The sequence below is a fragment of the Pristiophorus japonicus genome, chromosome 10 (genome assembly GCF_044704955.1).
Source record: "Pristiophorus japonicus isolate sPriJap1 chromosome 10, sPriJap1.hap1, whole genome shotgun sequence".
In the NCBI taxonomy this organism is placed as follows: domain Eukaryota; kingdom Metazoa; phylum Chordata; class Chondrichthyes; family Pristiophoridae; genus Pristiophorus; species Pristiophorus japonicus.
Genome location: NC_091986.1, coordinates 140,243,309 through 140,270,254, shown reverse-complemented (window position 1 = coordinate 140,270,254; position 26,946 = coordinate 140,243,309). Strand labels below are relative to the sequence as shown.

Here is a 26,946-nt window from a genome sequence, read left to right as displayed (position 1 = left end):
CACAATCCCTGCCGCTACTTCTCAAGACCCTAGGATGCAAGCCATCGGGTCCAGGGGATTTATCGGTCTTTAGTCCAATTAACTTACTGAGTACCACCTCCTTAGTGATTGTGTTAAGTTCCTCCCCCCCCACTTATAGCCCCTTGACTATCCACTGTTGGAGTTCTTTGCTCATCATCCAGGACTTTATGTTGGTTAAGTAGTTGTACGAGTCAGTGGTGGTGGGTGGTGGCGGCAAACCGAGCTAGGACTCACCAGCATTCAAGTGAAAGCTGAATCCATGCCTAAAATGACACCAAGAAAAAAAAAAAAGAAAAATGGAACCTTGGAGGAAGTGTGTTGGTTTTGCTGGGATAGGTAGGAATAGTTGACGGAGAAGGATGGGGTGGATGTCCGTCAACTACAGTGGAAAAATAGAGGACAAGGAAGAATAGGTCACAACTGTAATGAAAAAGGATGCCCTTGGTGACTTTCACCAGAGCAGATTTCAAGAAGTAATGATGGGAGAGGTACACATGGAGCAGAGTAGTAATGATCTGTTCAAGGATTTGAGGAGAAGGGGTTGTTGGAGACAAGACGGGATCGATGGTGCTTTCGAGAAGGTGGCAATATCAGCTGGTAGTCTTGATAGGAAGGACAGATCCTGAAGGTGAAGCCACTGACAAAAATGTGACCACCAAGGTGAGAAGGGGGATCAAGGGTGCAGGAGCATGGTAAGGACCAGGAAAATAGAGGCAATTTAGCACATGGTCTTAACATCATGAGCTTCTTGTATTTGGTGTTGGGAGGTGAAGATGGAGAATGGGGGATGGAGAGAGGGAGGAAAGGAGAGAAGCACATCTTGTGACTGTTCTTAGTCTCCAGGATAATCAGCAGTGGGAGAATTGAGAAGGAAGGAGGATATTGTTTTATATGATTAAGCCAGATCTAGCAGTGAATAACCAAGGCAACTCATGTGTCAAGTGTGCTCCAGCCCTCAAGCTTGACTAGTTCAGGGATAAGAATCATACCAAGGCAACAATAGAAGACAGTGAGACTTGGAGGGGATTCTAGCAAAAGCAGAGGCAAGGCAGCTGTCGAGCAAGTTGATTTGAGGCCAGAGGAGATTAATCTAAGAGTTTGAGAGGTGGTTAGCAAGGGAATGGTGGTGTGTGGGGGAGCGAGAGATAATGGTGGGGGCACGTTTATCCTCCAGGAGCACAGGATGATTGTAGAGGGATGTGTAGCAAGCATAATTAAGTGCATATTAATAGAAATGAGAAAGTGATCAGAGACAGCTTCGTCAGAGATAGAAGGACCAAGAGTCTACCTGTACTCAAATTGGGCCAGTCAACAAGTGTGCTAACAAATAATTCTGAGCTACTAGAGCAACTTACCAGTTTGTGGCATATTAAATGTGTGCATGGATTTATCCCCAGTTGCAAAAGCCGTTTCAAAACATTCTGTTGTGGTTGAAGGCAACAAGCTGGTCGTTGTAGACTTTGATAAAGATGCAGCTGCTTTACGAAAATCAAATCCACCTCTAGTTACCTCCTGCAGTTTGTTCTTCATGGCAGAGGAGCCATTTTCTACTTGATCTTTTGACATAGAATCTGTACTTTTGAAACTGAAACCAAACAAGGATCCAGTTGCTGAACTACCACCAAAAGTGAAAGGCCTCTCTTTCTCATTACTGAAGATGGACTTCACAGAATCAGATCCAAACACAAATTTTGGAGGAGAGCCAGAGGCATATGTTAGTGCTTCAGTCAAGCTAGTACTTGCTAATTTGACTGCACTGGTTGGAGAGGCAACACAAGTATTTGTTTGCTCTGTTGCCTCCTTAATAGTTTCTTCTAGCACTGATACTGCAATCTTACCACATGGAGATTCTCTTGGTGTATTCTCCCTTGAAGACAATGGTGTGACTAATGTTCCCTGCTCTTGAGCTGCCTTAGCCTCTTCAAAGAGGTCTCTGAAAGAGGTGGCAACTTCTTGCTGCTTAAACCGTGCTGCTAACTGTTCCATCTTTGCCTCATCATCTGCAAAATCCATAACACTCCAAATGAATGCTTTTTCAGTTCCTTTCATGGGCTCAATTCTTACCTCTGGCGTTAGCCAGTGATTGGCACAAATTTTTAACACCTGGTCCCGTCTCATAACTATCCGAACTTTCTTAGAATCATAATTTTGTAAAATCTTCAGGTCCCCTATTCCTCTTTCTTTCCACTGACTTACTTCTTTGTCATATCGGTAAAGTTTGGCTCTGTGGCAAAAGATAACTTGCTCATTTTCCTCCCCTGTCGATACATCAATCAAATCAGGCAATGGAATGAGTGGCTCAAAATGCTGAACATCCTTCTCCTCCTCTTGTCCAAATTCTGAATCTTCATCTGTACCCACAGACAGCCCACTCTGGTTCAGTTTAGGAGATTTTAATGGACTCAAGCTTGGCTGGAAACTAAAGTTAAATCCAGTTGTTGAATCACCAAAGCGGAAGAGGTTTTTTCTCACGGGACTACTAGTATCAGGAGACCCATATGTAGTGCTCGATACACTTGTATCCAAGGCCTCTTCACGCAGATCATAATTGTCCCACTCCAATGTAGGCCCAGTACTTTCAGAATGTGGTTTAATTACTAAACCAGAGGTACTGCTGCTTTCAGATACAGAACTCACCATTACATTCCCTTCATCTTTCGACCTTCCTTTCTCATCTTTCAAAAAATGTTTCAGGTCTTTTAAACCACTTTTCATTTCTTCAGCTTTTTGTATTAGTCGAGCAGTCCTACCATTGTCTAATAGTTTATGAGGTGTCTGCAGTGGTATATCTAGCAATAGCCTTTGAAATTCCTCAAATTTTTCCTTAAAATCTTCAGCCAACTCAGGAGTCTTGAACTTTGCTGCTAGCTGCTCAGGTTTTGCCTCGCCATCTGAAAAGTCACTAGCCAACCACATCCATGCCTTATCAGAGCCCATTAATGGTTTGAGATTCATTGTAGTAGTGATCCAGTGATTTGCACACACTTTGAAAACTTGCTCTCGACGCATTAGTATCCGAAGGCGGCCATTAGCTTTGTTTTGGAGAACTTTGAGGTTTCCAACACCACGTTCCTTCCACTGGCTGGTTTCTGTATCAAACCTAAATAGCTTAACTCTCTGGGAGTAAAGTACAGTTTCATCTTCTTCACCTGTAATGAGATCTACTTTTTCAGGCATGAGAACTACAGGATCAAAATGAATATTATCCCCATCTTCAGTTTTGTACAACTCATCATCTTCATTTTCTGCAGAAGCAGTTGTTGTATTGCATGAAGAAAATAGCTGCTGACCTACTCCTTCAAAACCTCTGAAATTAGGATCTTTACAGCCAAACTGAAATTCTGCATCTGCAGATTTTGCAAGATCAGCAAAGGAAGAGGCATTGGTATCCTTACCTAGAAAAAAATCTTCATTTTGGCTTGAAGTATCAGATGCTTGAATTGTGTCTGTACCAGGTTTTGAAGTTATTCTCTCTCTCTCTTTTTGCTGCTCAGCAAAGGTTTTTAAAAAGAGCGCGGCTGATCCTTCCTGCACTGGCTGGCTACTTCTATCAGCAGAATCTTTACTTGCATCAGGCAATCCAAATTTAAATCCACCACCTGAATTGGATGAAGAAAATGTAAATGCAGTACTAGAAAATGGTCTTGAAGATGGAGATGAAGATGTCTCATTGTTGAAAGCTGTTGAGCTGTTAATATCACTGTGGCCAAATTTAACACCACTTGCAGGAAAGTTAAGTTTAAATCCTGATTCAGGAGCATCAAATTTAGTAGAAACACTGCTAAGACCAAATAGGGCAGTAGCAGTTGTTGAAGTTGCTGCAGCTTTACTGTTTGGGTTGGGTGTCTGACAGGCTGCACATTTGACCATATTTGCTTCATTTCTCACCAAACAAGTACCACAATCCCATTGTCCATCCTTCCTGGAAAATATTTCTTCAAATGTTTCCGGTGCAGATGTACATGTTCTCTCACTGGCAAGGCCATATTTGAAGGCTGATGCTGACTGACCCATTGAAGTAACAACTGTAACTTTGCCATTAGATTTGGGTGTCTGACAGGCTACACAATTTGCCACATTTGCTTCATTGCTCACCAAACAAGTAACACAATCCCACTGCCCCTCCTTTTTGCCAAATGCTGCAAAACCTTTTGGTGTTTTGATAGACTCGTTGTCGAGACCAAATTTGAAGGTAGTCGCTGGCTGGTTGTACGATGTGCCAGAATCTTTACAAGATGGACCTGGTGCCTGGCAAGACACACATTTTAGTGCAGTTGTTTCATTTCTGACGTAACATGCATTGCAATCCCACTGCCCCTCCTTTTTGCCAAATGCAGCAAAACCTTTTGGTGTTTTGATAGACTCACTGTTGAGACCAAATCCTATTGTTTTGGTAGTCGCTGGCTGGTTGTACGATGTGCCAGAATCTTTACAAGATGGACCTGGTGCCTGGCAAGACGCACACTTTAGTGCAGTTGTTTCATTTCTGACATTACATACATTGCAATTCCACTGGCCATCCAGTTTGCCAAACAGTGGACCAAAACCAGCAGGTGCAATTGGCTTTGCAATGTCTTTATTAGCACTAAATGCAAAAGCTGCAGGTGCCTGAATGGCTGAGGTAATGCTATCTTTACTGTTGACATTTGGTGCTTGGCAAGCTGCACAATGTGATGCGATAGCTTCATTTCTGAGAAAACATCCACTGCAATCCCATTGGCCTTCCTTCTTAGAAAATTTGTCATCAAATCCTATTGTTTTGGTAAAAGATGTAATCTTAGTTGCTTCAGCTACAGTTCCATTTTGCACTGAGCCTTGTGAAGTAGAGGGCAAACCCTGTTTTCCAATAGTAATATTAGGGCTTTGGCAGGCTACACACACAGAAGCAGCAGCAATGTTTCGCACAAAACAAAAGCTACAATCCCATTCGCCATCTTTCTTAGCGAACTGAGCACCAAATCTAGAATCTTCAGTAGTAGGCTTCATGGCAACTAACTTTGCATCCTCAGTTCTGATTTTAATTCCTATTTTCTTTTCCTGACCAGGTAGATTGCTTGGTTTACATTTTTGACCTTTAACCAAATTTTGTGCTTCTTCAAATTTGGTTTTGAACAATGCAGCCTCATCTGCAGTTTTAAATCGAACAGCAAGTTGCTCAGGTTTTGGCATTTCATCAGAATAATCTAAAGCACACCAGACCCATGATTTATCAGATCCTGCATTTGGCTTCAATTTCATATCTGCTGTTATGTAATGATTTGCACAGATTTTAAGAACCTGATCTCGTCTCATTAGGAGTCGGATTTTGCCAGACGTCCTATGTTGTAGTAGTTTCACATGTCCAATGCCTCGTTCCTTCCATTCTTTGGTCTCGGTGTCAAAACGGAAGAGCTTAGCTCTGTTGGAAAACAGTAGTTCTTCATCTTCTTCTCCAGTTTTCACATCTACTTTGTCAGGAAGTGGTATAACTGGGTCAAAATGCGGACCATCCTCTTCATCAGGGACACTGTCCCCATCACTTTCACCACCTTTGTCTTCTGCGTGGATTCCAGAAGTTGCTGCCTGACCTGCATCCTTGAAACCAAATGCTTGGTTATTCAAAACATTGTTGAATGAATTTTTATTTTGCTTTTGAGCTGAAAAATTAAAAGAGTCCTGCACTCCCGGGGAAAAGAAGCTTCCTTGACTGGGTACTGCTTCTTGTGTCGACATTTGACCTACAATTTGGTCACTTTTTATATATCTACCTGCAGTTAAAATGCCCAAAAGACTATCACTTGCAGATGCAGGTGTCTGGGCTTTCATCTGCGGTGATGAAAATGTAAAATCCCCCTCATTATTCTTGAAATTAGAATTAAATTTGAATGTTGTTGTCGGTGTGGAATGCATTAATCCAGCAACTAAGGAAGTCTTTGTAGCTTCACTTTGAATTTGTTGGTTGAGTTTTCCAAATTCTATCCCCTTAGTTTCTGTAGGCTTAGTTAGCTGTATTCCCACTGATGGTTTAGTAAAGTAACCAGGCTCTGGCAATGGTGGGTTTGTGCTGGTCTGTGGAAATGGCGAAAGTAATCCAGTTGCAGGAGATTCAAAACGCAACTGTGTCCCATACATATCCTGTGAATACATACAAGATGAGTTGGTCTGAATAGGGGGTGTATGAGTTTGCTGCTGATATCCATACATGGATTGCTGTGGTGGAATCCGACCAATTCCATATGCAGGAGGCTGTTTTAAGAAAAAAAAAACTATCAGTGTCAAATATTGGACAGTCAATTCATGTGTCAAATGCTGATCATTTTAAGTACCTTGGTTGGAGTCACATTGGTTGCTGTTCTAAGAAGATACTGGGAGTTATACGCTGGGGATTGATTGTAGAACACAGATGGTCCTGAGGTAGCAACTAAGAGTTTATGCGTTAGTTCGTATCTTTTACACAAATGACTCAATGGCTATTAACAGAATATATTATAAAAGTCCATGTGAATAACAAAACAAAAAATTACTTTAATAGCTTAATATAAATAGTATTTGAATATGCTATACTTATTATTACACTGCTATTCTGAAGGGAATGCTATTTTTAACAGTAGGCTAAAACCCACAATTCACAATTATTGAGCAACCTCCTTTAAATTCTGGTATTTTATATACCTTTTTAAATCACTCAGTCTCTACCTTAGCATTAATTCTTCATAGTCACTCAGATTAATTGTATGAAGAAAACAAAGATAAAAAGGGGTTATGAAATGAAACTATTTGCTTTAGTTAGAACTAGTTGTATTTTATTGAAAATTTTAAAACCCGCAAGATTTCCAAGAAAACTAGAGCAGGACATGAAAATCAATTAGAATACTAAGATTTTTAAAAAGATAGTGTCCAATTTAATGGTCGTCTCTCTACAGTTAAGTTACATCGGTTACTGCTCAACACTCTTACATAGCGCATGTGGTTAGAATATCAGTAGGTTATTGGAAAAGGTAACTTATTTTGGTTATTTTATGGACTAATTTAAATATATTATAGAGAAGCATAGTAACTTTGATAGTCTATCTTTACTTGCGGTGAAAAGTGAAAGTTTCACTGATCCTCCCTATGATACAGTTTACAGATTTCATCCCTTGCTGGGTGGAAGTTTCCCTCATTGCCAGCTTTGGATTTACTTGATGAAAAATCATCGGCCTGAAAAGTTAATTCGCGCTCTCTCCACAGATGCTGCCTGATCTGCTGAGAATTTCCAGCGTGTTCCATTTTTGTGTCAGATTTCCAACATCCACAATATTTTGCTTTTGGATTTACCTGTTAAAGGTGCCCCCTGAAAACTTTGCGTTCCCTGGTAGCTTTCCGGATGGGCATCTCCACCATAACTATCTGTGTGCCAGCGAGTACGTGGCGATTCAATTGTATTTGAATTATTTAGCTTCAGTTCACGCACTTCACCCTGGAGCATTTTATAACAAATATCAAATTGATCATATCTTTACTAGATTTAAAAAATATATATATACACATTTATATTAATGCATCAACATAGAAAGACATGGATCAGGAAACATTCATCCTCTATTCAAATCAGCCATGCAAAATGCAGTGCCTAAAACAAATAGACATCACTTTTAAATTATCAGCACTGGAAGAAATCATCAGGGAACATACACACACCTTCCTCTACTCTGAAATACAGGCTCAAATTATGTCATTCATACTCTTGTTAACCTTTGCATACAGGATATGCTAATCCTATACAAGGTATCCCCACAGTTGAATATACATGGACCTTCTACTGAGTGGAAGGTTTCTGTCCTCCCTCCATTATAGGACACCTGAATGACTGACAAGTATATTGCTACTAACTACATTCCATGAATTTTACTAGAGGTTCTTTTGCCACAGGAATAGCCCATATAGAATTGGCCTACCCTTTTAATGAACGCCTGTGTAAATAAAATAATTTTACAATATTCTAGAATTTAGATGAACGAGAGGTGCTCTCATTGAAACCAAATTCTTACAAGGCTCGACAGGGTATAGATAGATGCTGGGAGAATGTTTCTCCTGGCTAGGGAGTCTAGAACTAGGGATCACAGTCTCCAAATAAGGGTTTGGCCATTTAGGACAGAGATAAGGAGACATTTCTTCACTCAGTGGGTGGTGAATCTTTGGAATTCTCTACCCCAGAAGGCTACGGATGCTCAGTCATTTGGCTGTGGATACAGTCGTTTAGCATATTCAAGACTAAAATCGATAGATTTTGGGATGTTAAGGGAATCAAGGGATACAAGGATAGTGCGGGAAGGTGGAGGTGATTGAATGGTGGAGCAGGGTTGAAGTACCGAATGGCCTATTCTTATGTTCTTAATAAATTTCATATTTGATAATAGATAAACCACTTGAATTTTGCCCAAGTGGTTTAGCACCTCATATGAATTACTAAACACATCACTACCTTGTAACAATGATTTTATGTAAACTGGATATACACAATCTCTTAGTTGGTAAAAATCAAATAGTTTATGCTGAAAGATATGACTAAGTAGCAATATTGCTAAACAGAATAAAAGGACCAGTCAATACACATTACTTTTTTGTTATTGCATCATTTCACTAGGTTATTCATCACTCCACCTACACATGAAATTTTTACACTTCCAAAGATTACATACCTTCAGCTGTTCTACTTGTTGACAAAGCATCTGCAACAAATGTTTCTGATCTTCAGCCCAGCGAGGTGGAGTCTTTGGAGACCACTAAAGAAAGATCATAAATTAAGTTTTACACCCATTTATAGGGCTCAAATTTGTCCCACACCTTTTTTCGGCATATTCACCAGCAATATACCAACTTTGTGGGCTGAAAACGGCACTGAAAACAACCCCCGCGATTCTGGTCGCTGTGTTGCCTCTCCCGGGGTTTGGTGCGGCCAGTCGATTTGGGGGGGGGGGGGGGTGGAGCTAGGCCCTGCGCCAGAAACAGTGCCGGCAGCTCGCCACATGCGCGTTGGAGTGTGCGCGCATGCGCAGTAGCTCCTGCCCCCAGCCTGTGTGTGCTGCAGCGTGGGACCCAATGCGTCCCACCCCTATCCTGGGCTGAGTGACCTCCCGTATAGGCCGGCCCGCTACCTTCCCGTGCTAGAAGGCCACAACAAGCAGGTTGGTGCGGGGCCCAAGCCGGGGCGGTGGGGATGGGGGCGGGTTTGATCCCAAGGGGAGGGGTGATAACTGTGTAGCCAGTAATTTTAATGAGTTTACTCAAGACTTTCCTTAACCCTGTTGATGAAAATACTTTCCTAACCAAGTTAATAGAATATACTTTCAAATACATCATTATCAATTCTTGAACATTAGAGTTGGTGGAATAATTTTGCTTGAATTTTCAAAATATTTAAAAGCATAAAACAAACCGTAAATTTCCTGGCTATATGGTATCAAATATTTTTTATGATGGTGGGTAAGCTTAGGCGGCTGGGAGAACATAAGTATTACGAGCAGGAGGTACTTCTATTTTTTTATTTGGATATTTTGAAAAAAAAATGTAAATATGTTTTGTCTCTTTACTTTTTCTTTTTGTAGTTTAAGCTTCCAGGAATGCTTCTGTTGTACAGTAAATTAACTTTGCGAAGTTTGTCATATGATGTCCTGTATAGCTGTTTGATTCTATTCACATTCTTTAGTCAAGTCATTAAGTTCTGCTGGCTTCCGATGTACCTATCTGCGCTGATTTCTTAACTCTCAAGGGTTTTCTGTGCAGCCACAAACGCTGGCCTAAGTTAGTTTGGAGTAACTATTAGCTGTCCAAAGTGGCCTAAATGGCCAAAACGGGTGTAGGTGGCTGGTAATGCCCCCTTTTGAAAAAAAACTAAACTAAAAAAAATCATAACTAATTCACTTACACTGGTGCAAATTGAATGTGCAAAATGGGGATTTTTTTTTTTTAGACACTCCAGAAAAATCAAGTTGTTCCAAAAAAAAAAAGAGCAACTCCTGGCCAATTTTGAGCCCATTAAATCTATTTCTCACAAGGAGCAAATTCAGAATATGGCAATTTATACACTCAACAGGAATTTTATTCTGGCATTGACAGAAAGTAAAATTAGATTCAAAGTAATATCTCCCTCTTCCCATGTAACTGAATAAAGTAGTCAGTCCTTAGATATTATAAATTTACATTGAAGCTGCCAAGTATCCATCATGTTAATAGTTGGGTGATCATTTAGTTTCCTGTGTTTTGGATATTTAAGACAAAGCATCAACAATTAAGGAGTATAGCTTTCAATTAGCCTGAATGCTTCAGCAAATTGAATACACTTGTTCAACAAGATTGAAGCGATACCTACTTGTAGGTGTAAGATCAGGTTATAAGATATTGAAAACAAATAAATATCACTGATCTGGAAGCATTTAATGCTGAATATGTGACACGAAAGAAGAGGGAGGGGCATTTCACTTTCAACATCAACCGAAACATTATTTCCCCACTAAAAGTATGAATTGGAAATTTATAAGTACTAAAATTACCTTGTAACTCTTGGTTGGTGATGGAGTAGGCTTTGTTGGAGATGGGGTAGAATGTTCTACTTGCAATGTTACTGACTCCATAGAAGTGCCATTTTCAGCTATCTGGGAATATTCATTAATTTCTTCTCTTTGGTGAAGCACATCTCCATTATATTCTTGAAGATGCTGATTTACCAACTCCAGCAATTCCTTCACTGTATCTATTGGTGCAGGCAACTAGCAACAACAAAAAAGACATTGTAAAACTACAATAATGGAAACAATAGGCAATGGGAGGTGCGTTCAGGTGGGGCAGGGGAGAACAGGCAAAAACCATGAAAGCTGAAAACAAGCTCAAAACTGAGGATGAGCATTAAGTAGTTCATATTCTAAGCAATTACTTCCTTCAAGTATTCACTAGAAAAAAAAACGTGAGCAGTCTCCCCCAACCAGAGGTAACCAAAGCAAAATTAATGACTTGATTTGAATGAAGTGGAAGTCAAAATGGTTGAAAACCAATAATTTCCCAGGGACAGATGGCAACTATCTCAGAATGCTGAGATTAGATGTGAGGCATTGACAATGATGAGAGAATCACTGGTCACCTGAGGTACCAGCAAACTAGAAATAGGCTGTTACAGTGCCCATGTTCATAAAGGGTGACAAAAACTACAGCACCATCAGTCTTCATAATATGTAAAATAGAATCTCAGGAGTAAACTCAAAAGATTATCTCTACAACATTAAACTAGGGAACAGCAGTCAGCGTGGCTTCAGAAGGAGAATATACTGTGTGTCTAGCCTCCTCCTTTGTATAATTGACAATAAAAATAGACTTAGAAAAGCCAAATGAGTTATTTTTTTTAAAAAAACAGTGTAGTAGTTAGGCAGGCAAATGTTGCAACCAATTTGAATGAGGTCCCATGTATAGCAACCGAGATAATGGCTAATTAATCTGTTTTAGTGCATTGACTGGAATACTGGAAAAAGTCCCCTCTCTTAGTGCCACATTATCTACCTGAACATGGAGATCTGGTCTCAATTTAATGTCTCAAGTATTGATGCGTATCAAGTATAAAATTTGTTTTCTTCTTCTTATTCACCAAAGGTAAGCTTCCACAAGTGTCTGAGGAAAATAAGATTAACAGCCCAGCCAGATCTTGTCTTCATCCAATATCTACTTGCAGGACAGTCACTAAACAGGGACAGCAGGATCCCTGACCGATTTTCCTCTCCTTAACCCATGGGCACAGAGACCAATTTTAACACTCTCTCTAGTGCCAGGGTGGAGATCTGCTAAGTCAGCAGAGCCTACAATTTTCTTAGTCCTAGTCTGTATGGCTCAGTTATGCACTGGATAAACTTGCTGAGCCAGTCAGGATCCAAAGAATTGAATTGAATGCTAATATTGAGCTTCAATGAAGTATGGCCATTACTAATAAAGTTAAGAACTGAATTCTAATCAGTCATCATTTTGCTCATAAGGCTCAATAATTCATCTGTCAGTCTAATATTGAATTAGTTTCGACATACTATAAGGTTTTTTTCAAATAACCGCAAGTTTATTCACATCAATGAGATGTTATAAAACATTTTCCCTTTACGATTTATTAATAAATGGGCACTTACTCTGTCAATAGCCGCAATGTTAGATTCAGTTTCATTCAGGACCTTTCTTAGGTATTCTTTGCTGGTGAGCAAACAATTTTTACATTCTTCTTGTTCATTGGGAGCCATCTCATCGCCATTTTCATACTCTTCAGACCTCCGGTGAAATATCTAACAAAACCAGTAAAATGCAAGTTACACCAGCACTTACACGTAAATATAAATATCTATAAATACAATCGATACAGCTGTCACTTACCAAAGCAAGATTCCAATGTGCGACAATATTATTGATTGATTCAAAAGCAGCAATTGCCTCATCAATTTTTCCATCAACAACATCAAGTGTAGCAAAAGCAATGTCCACTTCCATTTCATAATCTTTAACTTCAGTGACCTAAAATAAATACTCTTAATTCATACAGTGGCAACATGGGTACTTCAGTTTTTAATACTTTGAATCGAATTTTTTTAAGCAAAATCACATACGTTACAACTTCCTGTTTGAACATGTGTCATTAAGGGCTGCATAAAGCACAGCTTAAATTTTTCATCTGGTGTATGAACCCATCACCCAACCCTACCTTCTCCCAAAACATTTAAAACCAGAACATGTTGAGCTGCAGAACAGAATATTAAATTTCATCCATGGCAATTCTCTATTCATAGATCTAACAAGCATCCGATCTATTTTTTTTTTAAATGGTGAAGCATTAGTATTTAACAAGTGCAGTATCTGGTCGTGCTTCACTAAAAGCAAGGCCACTGGTTTTAAGTTTTCAAGGGAAAACTGAATCACCGTATGAGATCCGTAAAGCACAGGTACACATTTAACAATCCCATGCAATAGAAACAGAATTTGACATTCATCATGGTAAACCTATGATCCAAATGATAATCCTTAAGAATGGGCAAATTTCAATTTTAAATTAATTATGCTTGTTTAGAGATCTCATTTATATGCTATAACCCCAAGTTGGCCACCCATTTAGGACGGATGTGACTGCCATTGCTATTCTACTTCTCAAGTGCCAATACTACATAACAGGTATTTAAGTCATGTCAGCAGTTTCCTCACCAGGTCCACAACTCAAGCAGTAGTTTACTTGAATAATTGATTTCCCTTAAGCAAACAAGACTAAATACAAATACAAAAGCAAAATACTGCAGATGCCGGAAATCTGAAATAAAAACAGAAAATGCTGGAAATACTCAGGTCAGGCAGCATCTATGGAGAGAGAAACAGAATTAACATTTTCGGTCTATGACCTTTCGCCAGAACTGGAAAAGGTTTTAAGCAACACATCTTCCCCTCCTCATTCAGCATTCCGAAGGAACTGTTTGCTCCACGACACCCTGGTTCATTCCTCCATCATCCCGAACACCTGCTCTCCTTCCTTCGGTACCTCCACATGCAACATCTGCCCCATCATCTCTTCCTGTATCACAAGGTCACAAACATTCCGTCCAGTTGTGACAGTGATTTACATATTTCTTCCAACCTGGTGTACTGTATCCGTTGCCCACACACGGTCTCCTCGACATCAGGGAGATCAATACGGATTAAGTGATCACTTTGCTGAACATCTCCTTCGGTCCTCAATGTGGCCCAGAGTTTCGGGTCGCTTGCCACTTTAATTCTCTGTCCCACTCCCACCATGACCCCTGTCCTTGGCCTCCTACACTGTTCCATGAACAGCCTATCATCTTTAAAAATGGTTCTGACAATAAGTCATCGACCTGAAATGTTAACCCACTTTCTTCTCCCCACAGTTGTGACCTGACCTGCTGAACTTTCAGTATTTTCTGTTCCATTTAACTATAATGTGCAATTTATTTTAGGGTTTAATAGTTTGCATTGTGTATAACTCAACTATCAAGGATTGGAAAAGGTTTATGCTCCGATTCCCTTCTCCACACATGCAAAATAAAAGACAGAATATCCATGATCAAGAACAGCATCTCAGTCTTGTGTAGCCTTAATTAATTTAGTTACACAGAAATTACAACATGGAAACAAGCCATTCGTCCCAACCAGTCTGTGTTGGTCTTCATCCTTTTAGTCCTAATCCTATGTACTTACCCAGTTACCATTTTCTTTATTCTACTTTTAGAATAGGAGCAGGAGTAGGCCACCTGGCCCCTCGAGCCTGCTCCACCATTTAATATCATGGCTGATCTGATCATGGACTCAGCTCCACTTCCCTGTCTGCTCCCCATAACCCTTTATTCCCTGATCACTTAAAAATCTGTCTAGCTCCACCTTAAATATATTCAATGACCCAGCCTCCACAGCTCTCTGGGGCAGAGAATTCCACAGATTTACAACCCTCAAAGAAATTCCTCCTCATCTCAGTTTTAAATGGGCGGCCCCTTATTTTGGGACTATGTCCCCTAGTTTTAGTTTCCCCTATATGAGTGGAAACATCCTCTCTGCATCCACCTTGTCGAGCCCCCTCATTACCTTGTATGTTTTGATAAGATCACCTCTCATTCTTCTGAACTTCAATGTGTATAGGCCCAACCTACTCAGCCTATCTTCATAAGTCAACCCCCTCATCTCCAGAATCAACCTAGTGAACCTTCTCTGAACAGCCTCCAATGCAAATATATCCTTCTCAAATACCAAGACCAAAACTGTACGCAGTACTCTCGGCGCGGCCTCACCAATACCCTGTACAGTTGTAGCAGGGCTTCTCTGCTTTTATACTCTTATTCCCCCTTGCAATTAAGGCCAACATACATTTGCCATTACTTGCTGTACCTGCATACTAATTTTTTGTGTTTCATGCACAAGGACCCCCAGGTCCCTTAGTACTGCAGTACTTTGCAATTTTCTCCATTTAAATTATAATTTGCCTTTCTGTTTTTTCTGCCGAAGTGGATAACCTCACATTGTCTCATTATACACCATCTGACAAATATTTGCCCACTTAGCCTGTCTATATCCCTTTGCAGATTTTGTGCGTCCTCCTCACAATTTGCTTTCCCACCCATCTTTGTATCAGCAAACTTGGCTACATTACACTCCGTCCCTTCATCCAAGTTAATATAGACTGTAAATAGTTGAGGCCCCAGCACAGATCCCTGCGGCACCACACTAGTTACAGTTTGCCAACCGTAATAAGACCCTTTTATCCCGACTGTTTTCTGTTAGTTAGCCAATCCTCTATCCATGCTAATATATTACCTCCAACCTCGTGAGCTCTTATCTTGTGCAGTAACCTTTTATGTGGCACCTTATCAAATGCCTTCTGGAAATCCAAATACACAACATCCACTGGTTCCCTCTTATCCACCCTGCTCGTTACAGCCTCAAAGAACTCCAGCAAAGGTGTCAAACATGACTTCCCTTTCATAAATCCACACTGACTCTGCCTGACCGAATTTTGCTTTTCCAAATGTCCTGCTACTGCTTCTTTAATAATGGATGCCAACATTTTCCCAACCACAGATGTTAGGCTAACTGGTCTATAGTTTCCTGCTTTTTGTCCCTCCTTTTTTTTAAAAAAAAATAGGGGTGTTACATTTGCAGTTTTCCAATCTGCTGGGACCTCCCCACTATTACAACCAATGCATCCACAATCCCTGCCACTTCTCTTAAGACCCTAGGATGCAAGCCATCAGGTCCAAAGAATTTATCTGCCTTTAGTCCCAGTAGCTTACTGAGCGATTGTGATTGTGTTAAGTTCCTCCCTCCCGATAGCCCCTTCACTATCCACCGAGTTCTTTGCTCATCATCCAGGACTTTGTTGTTTAAGTAGTTGTACGGGTCAGTGGTGGTGGGTGGTGACAGAGATTTCCCTTTCATACAACCATGCTGACTCTGCTTGATTGAATTTAACTTGTGCATGAAACACAAAAGGATAGTATGCAGGTACAGCAAGGGATCAGGAAGGCCAATGGTATCTTGGCCTTTATTGCAAAGGGGATGGAGTATAAAAGCAGTGAAGTCTTGCTACAGCTATATAAAGGTATTGGTGAGGCCACACCTGGAATACTGCGTGCAGTTTTGGTTTCCATATTTACGAAAGGATATACTTGCTTTGGAGAGAGTTCAGAGAAAGTTCACTAGGTTGATTCCAGGGATGAGGAGGTTGATTTATAGGAAAGGCTGAGTAGACTGGGCCTCTACTCATTGGAATTCAGAAGAATGAGAGGTGATCTTATCGAAAGGTGTAAGATTAGGAGGGGGCTTGACAAGGTGAATGCAGAGAGGATGTTTCCACTGATGGGGGAGACTAGAACTAGAGGGCATGATCTTAGAATAAGGGGCCGCCCATTTAAAAACAGAGACGAGGAGAAATTTCTTCTCAGTTGTAAATCTGTGGAATTTGCTGCCTCAGGGCTGTGGAAGCTGGGACATTGAATAAATTTAAGACAGAAAGAGACAGTTTCTTGAGCGATAAGGGGATAAGAGGTTATGGGGAGCGGGTGGGGAAGTGGAGCCAAGTCCATGATCAGATCAGCCATGATGTTACTGAATGGCGGAGCAGGCTCAAGGAGCCTTATGGTTTACTCCTGTTCCTATTATGTTCTTAATTATGCTTGTCCAAATGTCCCGCTACGGCTTTCTTAAAAATGGACTCCAGCATTTTACCAATGACAGATGTTAGGCTAACTGATCTATAGCTTCCTGCTTTCTGTCAGCCTTCTTTTTTTTTTATTAAATGGGGCGTTACATTTGTGGTTTTCCAATCCACTGGGATCTCCCCAAAATCCAAGGAATTTTGGTAGATTACAACCATTCTCCTTTTCTTTAATCGCCTAACATTCTTAAATGTCGACATGATTTCTGCTTCACTCACTAACTCTGGTAGTGCATTCCAGTCTCAACCTTGTGTAAAATAGTTTCTCCTGCTCGGTCCTAAATATCTATAGCTCCAAGTTCTAGGCCCTGGAAACAGTCTGTTCTATCTACTCTGTCCTATCTTTTCATATATTTAACCCCCACACCCCATCACTCCCATCATCTTTGTTCAAATGAAAAACAGCTCCTATTTTTCTCACGTGTTTCTTAGTGTGTATTTCTGTATACCAGGCAGCATTCCCAGTGAACCTGCATTGCCTTCTTTCAATGTCTCACCATCCTTTCTGTAATGTGGAGCCCAAAACTGCACACCACTCCAGCAATGGTTTTACACAGTACAACTCAACTTTAATATTCCATACCTCTTGCATAAAAGTGATTATGTCATTAGTGTTGTGTCTTTATCCATTGGTGCTGCTTTTAATGTTGTGGACCAGAACCCTCCTAAATTCCTCTCCTCTATCACCTCACTTGCCCAAAAATTATAAATTGCTTTCTTTTTTATATAAACTGAAATGCACCACTTCACATTTACCGACATTGAATTCCATCTGCCTTTTCTTGGCCTATTTCACCATCTCATCAATATCCCCTTGCAGCTACCCGTGGTCTTCAGAATTGTTTTTCTACGCAGGGCCCTAGCTCCGCCCCCCTAATCGACAAGCCATGGGAGAGGCCAGAGTAGCCAGAATCCGGAGACATCTTTTCGGCGCTGTTTTCAGTCCAAAGTCGGCGCATCTCTGCTGAGTGCGCCGAAAAAAACAGGTGGGCCAATTTTGAGCTCATAGAAACTTACAGCACAGAAAGAGGCCACTCAGCCCGTTGTGCCTGTGTCAGCTCTTTGAAAGAGCAGTCATGTTAAGACCCACATCCTCACTTTTTGACCGTAACCCTGCACGTTCCACATCCTCAACTACCTGTCCAACTCCCTTTTAAAATTATAGAATCAGCTTCCATCACCTTTTCAGGTAGAGCTCCCAGAACCCAACACAGTTTAAAAAAAAAATCTCAGCTGTCCTCTGGAGTTTTTGCCATTGATTTTGAATCTATGACTGAATTATTGACAGAGAGGGAATATTTTTTCTCTATCTACTTTATAAACCCTCATCTTTAAAACCTCTTTTAGGTCACCTCTTCACCTGAGAACAGAAGGTTAACAGTCTCAACTTTTCCAACCTTTTCACATAACTTATTTATATAGCACCTTTAATGTAGTAAAAGTTCCCAAGACGCTTCACAGCAGTGTTATAAGACAAGAGACAAATTTGACACCGAGCCACATAAGAAATTACAGATGACCAAAAGCTTGGTTAAAGAGGTAGGTTTTAAGGAGCATCTTAAAAGGAGGAAAGAGAGGTGGAGAGATGGAGGTTTAGGGAGGGAGTTCCAGAGCTTAGGGCACAAGCAGCTGAAGTCACGGCCACCGATGGTTGAGCAGTTATAATCAGGGATGCTCAAAAGGGCAGAATTTGAGGATCGCAGACATCTCGTGGGGTTGAGAGGCCGAAATAGATTACAGAGATGGGGATGAGCGAGGCCATAGAGGGATTTGTAAACAAGGATGAGACTTTTGAAATTGAGCCGTTGTTTAACTGGGAGCCAATGTAGGTCAGCGAGCACAGGGGTGATGGGTGATGGGTGATCAGGACTTCGTACGAGTTAGGACATGGGCTACCGAGTTTTGGATGACCTCAAGTTTATGTAGTGTAGAATGTGGGAAGCCAGCCAGGAGTGCATTGGAGTAGTCAAGTCTAGAGGTAACAAAGGCATGGATGAGGGTTTCAGCAGAAGAGCTGAGGCGGGGCGGAGGTGGGCATTGTTACGGAGGTGGAAATAGGCAGTTTTACTAAGGCCGTGGATATGGCTGGAAGCTCATTTCAGGGTCAAATATGACGCCTAGGTTGCAAACAGTCTGGTTTAGCTTCAGATAGATGCTAGGAGTCAATGGTGAGGGAATGCAGTTTGTGGCGAGGGCCAAAGACAATGGCTTTGGTCTTAAAATTTAATTGGAGAAAACTTCTGGTCGAACAAGCAGTCTAACAATTTAGAGATCACGGAGGGGTCGAGAGAAGTGGTGGAGAGGCAAAGCTGGGTGTCGTCAGCATACATGTGGAAACTGACTCTGTTTTCAGATGATATCGCCAAGGGGAAGCATACAGGTGAGAAATAGGAGGGGGGGGGCGCCAAGGATAGATCCTTGGGGAACACCAGAGGTAACAATGCAGCCCGGGGGGGAGGGAGAAGAGAAGTCCCTCAACCTTGGTTTCTTCCCAAGATCCTTGGATGTATCCAGTCAGGTCCTGGCATTTGGTCTTCCTTTAGCTTAGCTAGTATCTTCAATACCTTTTATTTTGCTCATCTCAGTTCATGATTTGGAAGTATTGCTGCCAATTTCTATTTCTCCTCTACTACCAGGGGTCCCATCTCACCTCATGTGTAGAGTACTCTACTGTTTTTTTATGTTGCAATTCCCCTCATACTTCCTCCCCTTTTACCCTCCTTTTCTCAATCTTGTAACTCAGGGCATATGGGGCCTGCAAATATGCAAATCAATTTTAGTTTGCTTCCAACTGTTATTTATCCACAGCATTCTGAAACTTGTTTTTTTCCCCCTTGAAGATTAGACTTCCCTTTCACTTCTGCCTCTCAGAAGCTGCTGGATCAGCTGAACAATTTCTGAAATGAACATTCCCAAAATAATTTACATAATTCTATTACGGTTGTCATCTTTTAGGGGATTGCCAAAGAAGGTAGGCTTGTTCCACCTCCAAGGACAATAGTTTGCCCCATCCAAGTTCTCTCTTCTCAGAAGTAAACATGAAAATGGGGACTTCTGTATTCCTAAAGAAACATAACATTTAGAATTTTTGAAAGTTCATTAGTACTAATGGATCTCCCATGGTATTGCTCATTATTGTTCATACAGCAGGCTATGGGAAGAGTGAAAATCTCAATTTAAATAATTTGGAAAGAGATTAGTACAGTGTGCAATTTTTATTAGTTTATGAGAAACATGTTTCTTAACCATTGCAGATAAATAGAAAAATAAACCTGTATGTAATATGGGAAAGCAGTCTATTGTGCCAATTTAAGTTCGTATTTCTCCTTTTTTATATTTTTGGAAATTAAGGGAATCAAGGGATATATGGGGATAGAGTAGGAAAGTAGAGTTGAGGTAGAAGATCAGCCATAATCTCATTAAATGGCAGAGCAGGCTCAAGGGGCAGAATGGCCAACTACTGCTCCTAATTCTTATGTTATATACATAGCTCTGCAGCAGCAATTTTACCAAAAAGATTTAAATAAACCTTATTTAATCTCAGGACTTTTATTCAGAATCTCCTTCCAAATTGAATAATGGTACATTATACTTTGAATCCTGGTTATTTGAGTTCTGAAATTAATAGGTTGAGTGTCTGAAACACGGAGTTGCGAAATCCGGACACTGGGCTGATCCGTGGCAGGGTCGTCCGGAATCCAGAAAATGTTCCGAAATCCAGATCCAGCGTTTCCGGATTTGGGATGTTGGAAAGACGTTCCGAAATCCGGAACGGCCTCGATCCCACAGTTTCTGGATTTCGGACACTCTACCTGTAGATACTAAAAGAAATACATCTGCCGTTAATAATTAGAACACATTACAAAGCAAAAACATGTTCAGTTCTCAAATCTTTCCTTCTTCGCTGATTTCCCCTCAGCTGTAATCTATTCGTCTTACTGTACTTCCTGACTGTAGCTGTGAGATCAGAAAAGAGTGTACACATTTTGCTTTCAAAGAGTTCATGTTTCACCCTTCTTTTGATAAATTATACAATATAAAATTGCTGCTCCTAAAAATATTTTGCATAATATTTACATCTGCAGCAATTTTCCAGCGAAACAAAGGAGTGGAGGGGCATGCTTACGTCCAGGCACATGTTAAAGGACAACCTATTAAAAAAAACTTCTAGTAGTTACACACAGTGCAAGCTGGAACTGTAGCCTCTTCAACGGAGCACAGGAACCTGCACAAACACAAGACTGTCTTTTCCAATGGAAAATAGTGTTAGACTTTTCAAATGCAGAAATGTAATTATTTTCTTTTAAACTTTGCAGTTTTGCGGTTATATTATTTCCAACAGCAAGTGCTCAACTTAGTGCAGCACCCAAGATGGCAGCCAAAAGTTTATTTAAGTATCAACTGCTTTGAATGGTTTGCTATTTTATTGGGAGCTGTTCAGCAGCCTTTATTGATTTGTACTATTATTGAGCTTCATGATTGGTGCTTTTCATTCCTTCTTGCTACTTGTTGATTGGTATGTTCCCTATCTGTTCAGTTGTAATTGGCTAGTTTCAGTTGTGAATGACAGTTGATGCAAGTCTGCCATAGAAATTTGATATACTTTGGGAAACACACCACACTCCATAATGATATCTTGTCAAATGCACAACCATTGACATTTCCAATTCTCAGGTGATTAACTACATGTCCATAATGGTACCTTAATATCCTTGCTATGGAAGTGCATGAACAATGGATCAATAGGTTCAGGAATGCTCCTTTTTTTTCTGATGCTCTGTAGTAAGGGCAGAACTTTCCTCCAATAGTAGACACTCCGTCCAATATATTCTTTCTGGTCATAGTATGAATCTAATCCACCTCCCTATATAGAGAAAACAAAAATCAAAAAACTTTATTAAAAGTTGCATACTGGTATTTTTGAAACAATAGCTGCACATCCACAAAGTTACAACACAATAACACAAAACTGTTGCCACTGATTTAGAAAGCAAATAAGGCGTATAGGTTGCAAACAAGTCTGGTTCAACCGGAGAGGCAGTGATTGGGATGGAATTAGTTTAGGAGGTTGCCTCAGAGGCAAAGACGATGGCGTCAGTCTTTCAAACATTTAACTGGAGGAAATTGCAGCTCATCCAAGATGTCTAAGGATAAGGGGTAAGCCATTTAGGACCGAGATGAGGAGAAACTTCTTCACCCAGAGAGTGGTGAACCTGTGGAATTCTCTACCACAGAAAGTTGTTGAGGCCAATTCACTAAATATATTCAAAAGGGAGTTAGATGAAGTCCTTACTACTAGGGGGATCAAGGGGTATGGCGAGAAAGCAGGAAGGGGGTACTGAAGTTGCATGTTCAGCCATGAACTCATTGAATGGCGGTGCAGGCTAGAAGGGCCGAATGGCCTACTCCTGCACCTATTTTCTATGTTTCTATGTCAGGCAAGCAATCTAACACCACAAAAGCAGTTGGGGGGGGGGGGGGGGGTCAAGACAGGTGGTAGAGAAGTAGAGCTGGATGTCGTCGGCGTATTTGTAGTAGCAGATTTCATGAATGCAGATGATGTCACCGAAGGGCAGCATGTAGGTGAGTAAGAGTGGGCCAAGGCTAGATCCTTGGGGAAACTCCAGTGATAATGATATTGGCAGTAAGCGTTCCTATTGCTGGAGATGTTCTGGTTATGCCTGGATTCGTAGGAGTGGAAACAAGCATGGACAATCTTATGGAGCTAGAGAACAGAGGAGAGGCAATGGAGAAAGATGTTGTGGTCAGTGCAGAGAGGTCAAGGTAAAATAGGGCACCATGGTCATTTACAATTTTGATTATCACGGTCAATACTGCAGCAGGGCAGAAAACTGATTCGGAAGATTCAAACAGTGTTGTAGGAAGAAATAGCATGGAGTTGAGACAACATTCAGGGATTGAGGGGGGAAAAGTTTGGAGATGCAGCGATAGTTTGTAATGACTGACACCAGGGTGTTTTTCGTGGCGGGGTGGGGGTTGGTGACGATTGCACTGAAAGTGAAGGGGTCAGTACCTAAAGAAAAGAAACCATCAACAATGTCAGCTAGCACGAAGGGCATGGGGAGGAGGAAAGTTGCGTGTTCGCCAGGATGATCCTGGAGTAGAGAGCAGTTTTGCCACATATGTTAAGAAAAATCTAGGTGATCACAAACCTTTGAACAGAAGGTTCATGTTATGTAATTAAATATTTCATACAACAGAATAGAAGCTGCATCATCACATTTCCCAAAAAGCACAGCAATTAAGACTTACAATGTTGATGAGGCTTTGTGCCCAGTGTATAATTAGGGCAGGCTGAAGTCCATGCTTTTCTAGTGTCCTCAAAATACCAAGTTCACGTTGGATCAAGAGTCTTAGTTTAGCTGATGTACCAGGTCTTTTTTTTAAAAAAAATGAAATGTGTGCAATTAAAAAAATTGCTTTCTCAATATACTCAAATGTGCAGTCAATTAATTATAAAAATCATTAGCATATTTACTGTGCTCTTTTGTAGACAAGGCTGTAAACAGCATCCCACCAAGCTCTTTGTCGGTCTGTATGGAGCAGTTCACAGATTGGTAGCGGCATGCACCTTGGTTGGTGCAAACTGTAGTGACGATTTGATTTATCTTGTAACTGCGTGTGACTTGAATATATCACTCCAAGAAGAAAAACCTGAAATAAAAATATTTAATTTTAATATTGGTCAAGATCCTCCATTTATAGTAACAGTTCAAAAATTAGCACTGCTTTTATCCTACCTCGAGATCCAAAATGCAAATACTCTCGGGAGCATTTGTTTCAAGCCGCGATGCTTCCTGGGGCAGTCGAGGAAATAACTGCTTAAGCCAATTCCGGACTACAGGCAACTGTCCCATTGAAAACTGGTGTAATCCAAGCCAAACAAGATGCTGCAGATTTCCACCATGTAACCTAATGGAAGCTGAAAGTACAGATTACAAAATCTTTGTGCGCTATATAATTAAGACAAGCATAGAATGCAACTAAATTATGTAGCAGCCTAAACTGTAATTTGTACTCAATAAAGCCGATGTAGCTTCATTGCATAATATCTTCACACTGAATACTTACATTAAAATTTACTTTATATATACATACCGTAGACAACTACTCATTAGACACCCACTTAACAGAACATACTCAAGATGCCTCCCCCTCCCCCATTTCAGAAAAGATCAGAGAAAAAGCACAGCATCAGCTACCTTGGCTAGAACATGTCCTACAAACCAACCAGCATAACCAAAAGTGCATAGGAAAACAATATTCGTCATTATACAACAATCTAAAGACAAAGCACAGGAATATTTCAAAGATTGAAAGTTTCCTACCATCATCCCATTTTACAAGTTCATTCAGATTTGGCTGTACTCTTGTAACATTTCTGATATCATCATTGGCAAGAAAAGACCTTTCGGCAGATATTGGACTTCCAAACAGTGTTTCAATTAATGCAGTCTGGCCACTTTTGTTCGCAAAAGTCTCCACCACTTCTTTGTGAAAGTCAGGCTTCCCTAACATTAAGTTAATTAACATATGCCCTACAAAAACACAAGGGACTGATCTGTTAGAATGTCAAGTTGAAGAATTTTATAAAACAAAAGCTAGCAAACAAACTGTTCTGTCTGTACAAGTTATCTCAAGGATGACAACATTAAAATAGCATTACCTGATTGACTTTGCCTGTCTGCTGCTAACAAGTTTATCAATTCCTGGTTTGTCTCTTCTGCCTTTATAGATTTCATCTTGGGTCTTGGAACCTGGAAGCACATATATCCTTTAGTACAACAATTGTGTTATAAACAAATTTTCATGGCAATTGATCAGGAGCTTCAAAGCTTACCTGGTAGGCAATTAGGTAGCACAATGCAGCAAGATCTACAACAGCTTTCCACTGGATCTCATTCTGTTGAGCCATCTTTAGTAGTAATGTTCCAGCATGTAAATAGAGATGTCCTCTTATTTCAGTGAAAGCAGCAGTGAGATCATCCATAGTTCCAGTTACATGCGACTTTGCAATGTGCATTGCATGATCAAAACTAAACCAAAAAATATATAAAAAGCATTAAGGAGTTGGCATAAAGTTTTCCTGATGCCAGTCACGGTGACTCAAAAAATTGCCCTAAAATATGAATTCAATCTCTTAAAAATGGCATTCCACTGGTTGTGGAAGATATAAATGGACCTTAAATGTCATAAATACCTTCATACACACTGGTACAATAAAGTTAGGCAAAATCTGCTGCAATCCAAATTTCTCACTCTTTGCTTCCCCCTTCTCATTTCCTGCCCAATCTATATTTAGGAGTGAATAATGCCCTTGTTTGGTTCACCAAATTGCCTTGCATCACCCAGTTCAAATGAAATTTGAGCTTACTTTATCAGATACTCAAGCTACTGAATGACTGCATTAACTCTTTCTTGCCAAATCGAAGACAAGTCATGCACTGTTTATTAACTTCAAAATTATGATTAGCAATACTCAACGTTGAGTATGTAACCAGCTATAGACAAATAGTTGTAGAGGATTAACTAACAAAATAAACAGAGATCAAAGGCAGTTCAGTGGTATCAGTAATTCAGCATTAGATGGATCAAATTACCAGAGATCAGTAACTAAAGACTAATATAATTTGCTGAGATCAATTTACGGTTTGGTTGAATCAGACTGCCATTAGGTCAAAGAGGAGCAAGAACTTCCTAAATCATTAAAACCAAAGCCATTCTTATCTAATACTATCCCAAAACTGTGTCCTCTGGGTCCCAACTGCAACCTACACCGAACTTAGACTTGCCTTCACAATGGTGTCTTGCTCAATCCAGTACGGTGCTTCCAAGTCCACTTCCAATTTAGCACCTATTTCCATCTTGCCCACCCTCCACCCCACTCCACCCAAGACACTCATCCAGACATGACTTTTCCAACTCGCTCCTTGTTGGTCTTGTAAACTCCAATTTATTATTTACAACTTCACCACCTTGCATCCTATTCACTTATCACCTCAATTCTCAATGTCATCCAGCACATCCTTGTCCTCATTTCTTCACTCCAACCGACCTTCAGAATCTCCTTCACCATTATGTCCAAGCGCAAGCTTCCAATCTAGTCTGTGCTGTGTATGTCCCTCCCTCCACAGCATGCTCTTTGGCCATGCAATCTGAAATTTTCTTAAACCTAGCTGCCTTGCCATATCAATCCTCTCCCAAAAGTCTCCTCTAAACCCAACTCCTTCACCATGCCTTTGGTTGCTGACTCTAATCTCCTCAATTCCTGTTCGGTGTCTAATTACCCCCACTTTGAAGTACTCTGGAACATTTTCCCATGTTAAAAGGAGTTATACAAGCTCAAGCTATTTTTTGTTATAAGCCAAACAGACGAATAATATCAGAGGTTTGATTCCTGGTCTAGTAGCTCACCTCGACAGGGCAATAACAGAGTTGCTACTGGTCTAAGTGCCCCTAGGAAGAGAAAACCAGGCTTGGGCCTCTACTCCTGACCTCAGTGACCCCTGCTGCATGTAGATATCCAGCGAAAACATCTGGCATGGCCAAGTGGTGTCCCCAGTCAAAGGCTGCTGACACCAATTATCTGGGCTCACACAGTAATAGCCATTGGTGATATGGATGGGCAACATAAAAGGAAGCACCAATGAAATCAAACCCCAGCGCAAGTCAATGTCACTGAGAACAAAAAAATGATTTTAGTAAACACACAAAAGATTACCTCATTAGAGCAACGACAGCATCTCGGACATCTCTGGTTGACAATGTCAGAAACATGAGATTAGAGGAAGCCAGGAGCAACGCCTTCTGCATTAATCTCCGTCTGCTTTTATCAACTCCTGAGACATTTGATGAACCAAGATTTTTCTGCAGAACAGTACAAAAAAAGTTTGAATTACATAAACACAGAAGTATACCTTTATACTATTCTGGAGTTTAAGCTATTTTAAGTATAGCAATTGCTCGCTTACAGTATCCACTGGATACCAAAATCAGATGGAACAGAGAAAAAAGGACCTAATTTGTAATTTTCTCCTCCTTTCCTGGCTTTCATGCTGTCTAATGGCAAACCATATAGTAATTATGAGTGGCATGTTCTTGCATTTTTTTAAGAACTAAAGAATTAGGAGCAGGAGTAGGCCATGCATTCCTCAAGCCTGCTCCACAATTCAGTCAGATCATGGCTGATATTCGACCTCAACTCCACTTTCCCGCCC

The 26,946-nt window shown here is 40.6% G+C and overlaps 1 protein-coding gene across 4 annotated transcripts in view; it reads right to left on the bottom strand.

Moving 5' to 3' along the window:
- The window catches only part of ranbp2 (RAN binding protein 2), an 80,797-nt gene that overhangs the window by 44,503 nt on the left and 9,348 nt on the right, over window positions 1-26,946 (bottom strand). For all 4 annotated transcript variants that reach the window (XM_070892128.1, XM_070892129.1, XM_070892126.1 and 1 more), the window contains exons 6-20: window positions 26,451-26,596; window positions 24,570-24,765; window positions 24,396-24,486; window positions 24,058-24,267; window positions 23,470-23,651; window positions 23,208-23,383; window positions 22,982-23,105; window positions 21,411-21,572; window positions 12,379-12,516; window positions 12,141-12,290; window positions 10,533-10,748; window positions 8,682-8,765; window positions 7,318-7,459; window positions 6,327-6,421; window positions 1,377-6,246 (exon numbers count right to left, since the gene is read on the bottom strand). In XM_070892128.1, the coding sequence (XP_070748229.1) occupies window positions 1,377-6,246; window positions 6,327-6,421; window positions 7,318-7,459; window positions 8,682-8,765; window positions 10,533-10,748; window positions 12,141-12,290; window positions 12,379-12,516; window positions 21,411-21,572; window positions 22,982-23,105; window positions 23,208-23,383; window positions 23,470-23,651; window positions 24,058-24,267; window positions 24,396-24,486; window positions 24,570-24,765; window positions 26,451-26,596 (6,982 nt within the window). The remainder of the gene's footprint in view (window positions 1-1,376; window positions 6,247-6,326; window positions 6,422-7,317; window positions 7,460-8,681; window positions 8,766-10,532; window positions 10,749-12,140; window positions 12,291-12,378; window positions 12,517-21,410; window positions 21,573-22,981; window positions 23,106-23,207; window positions 23,384-23,469; window positions 23,652-24,057; window positions 24,268-24,395; window positions 24,487-24,569; window positions 24,766-26,450; window positions 26,597-26,946) is intronic.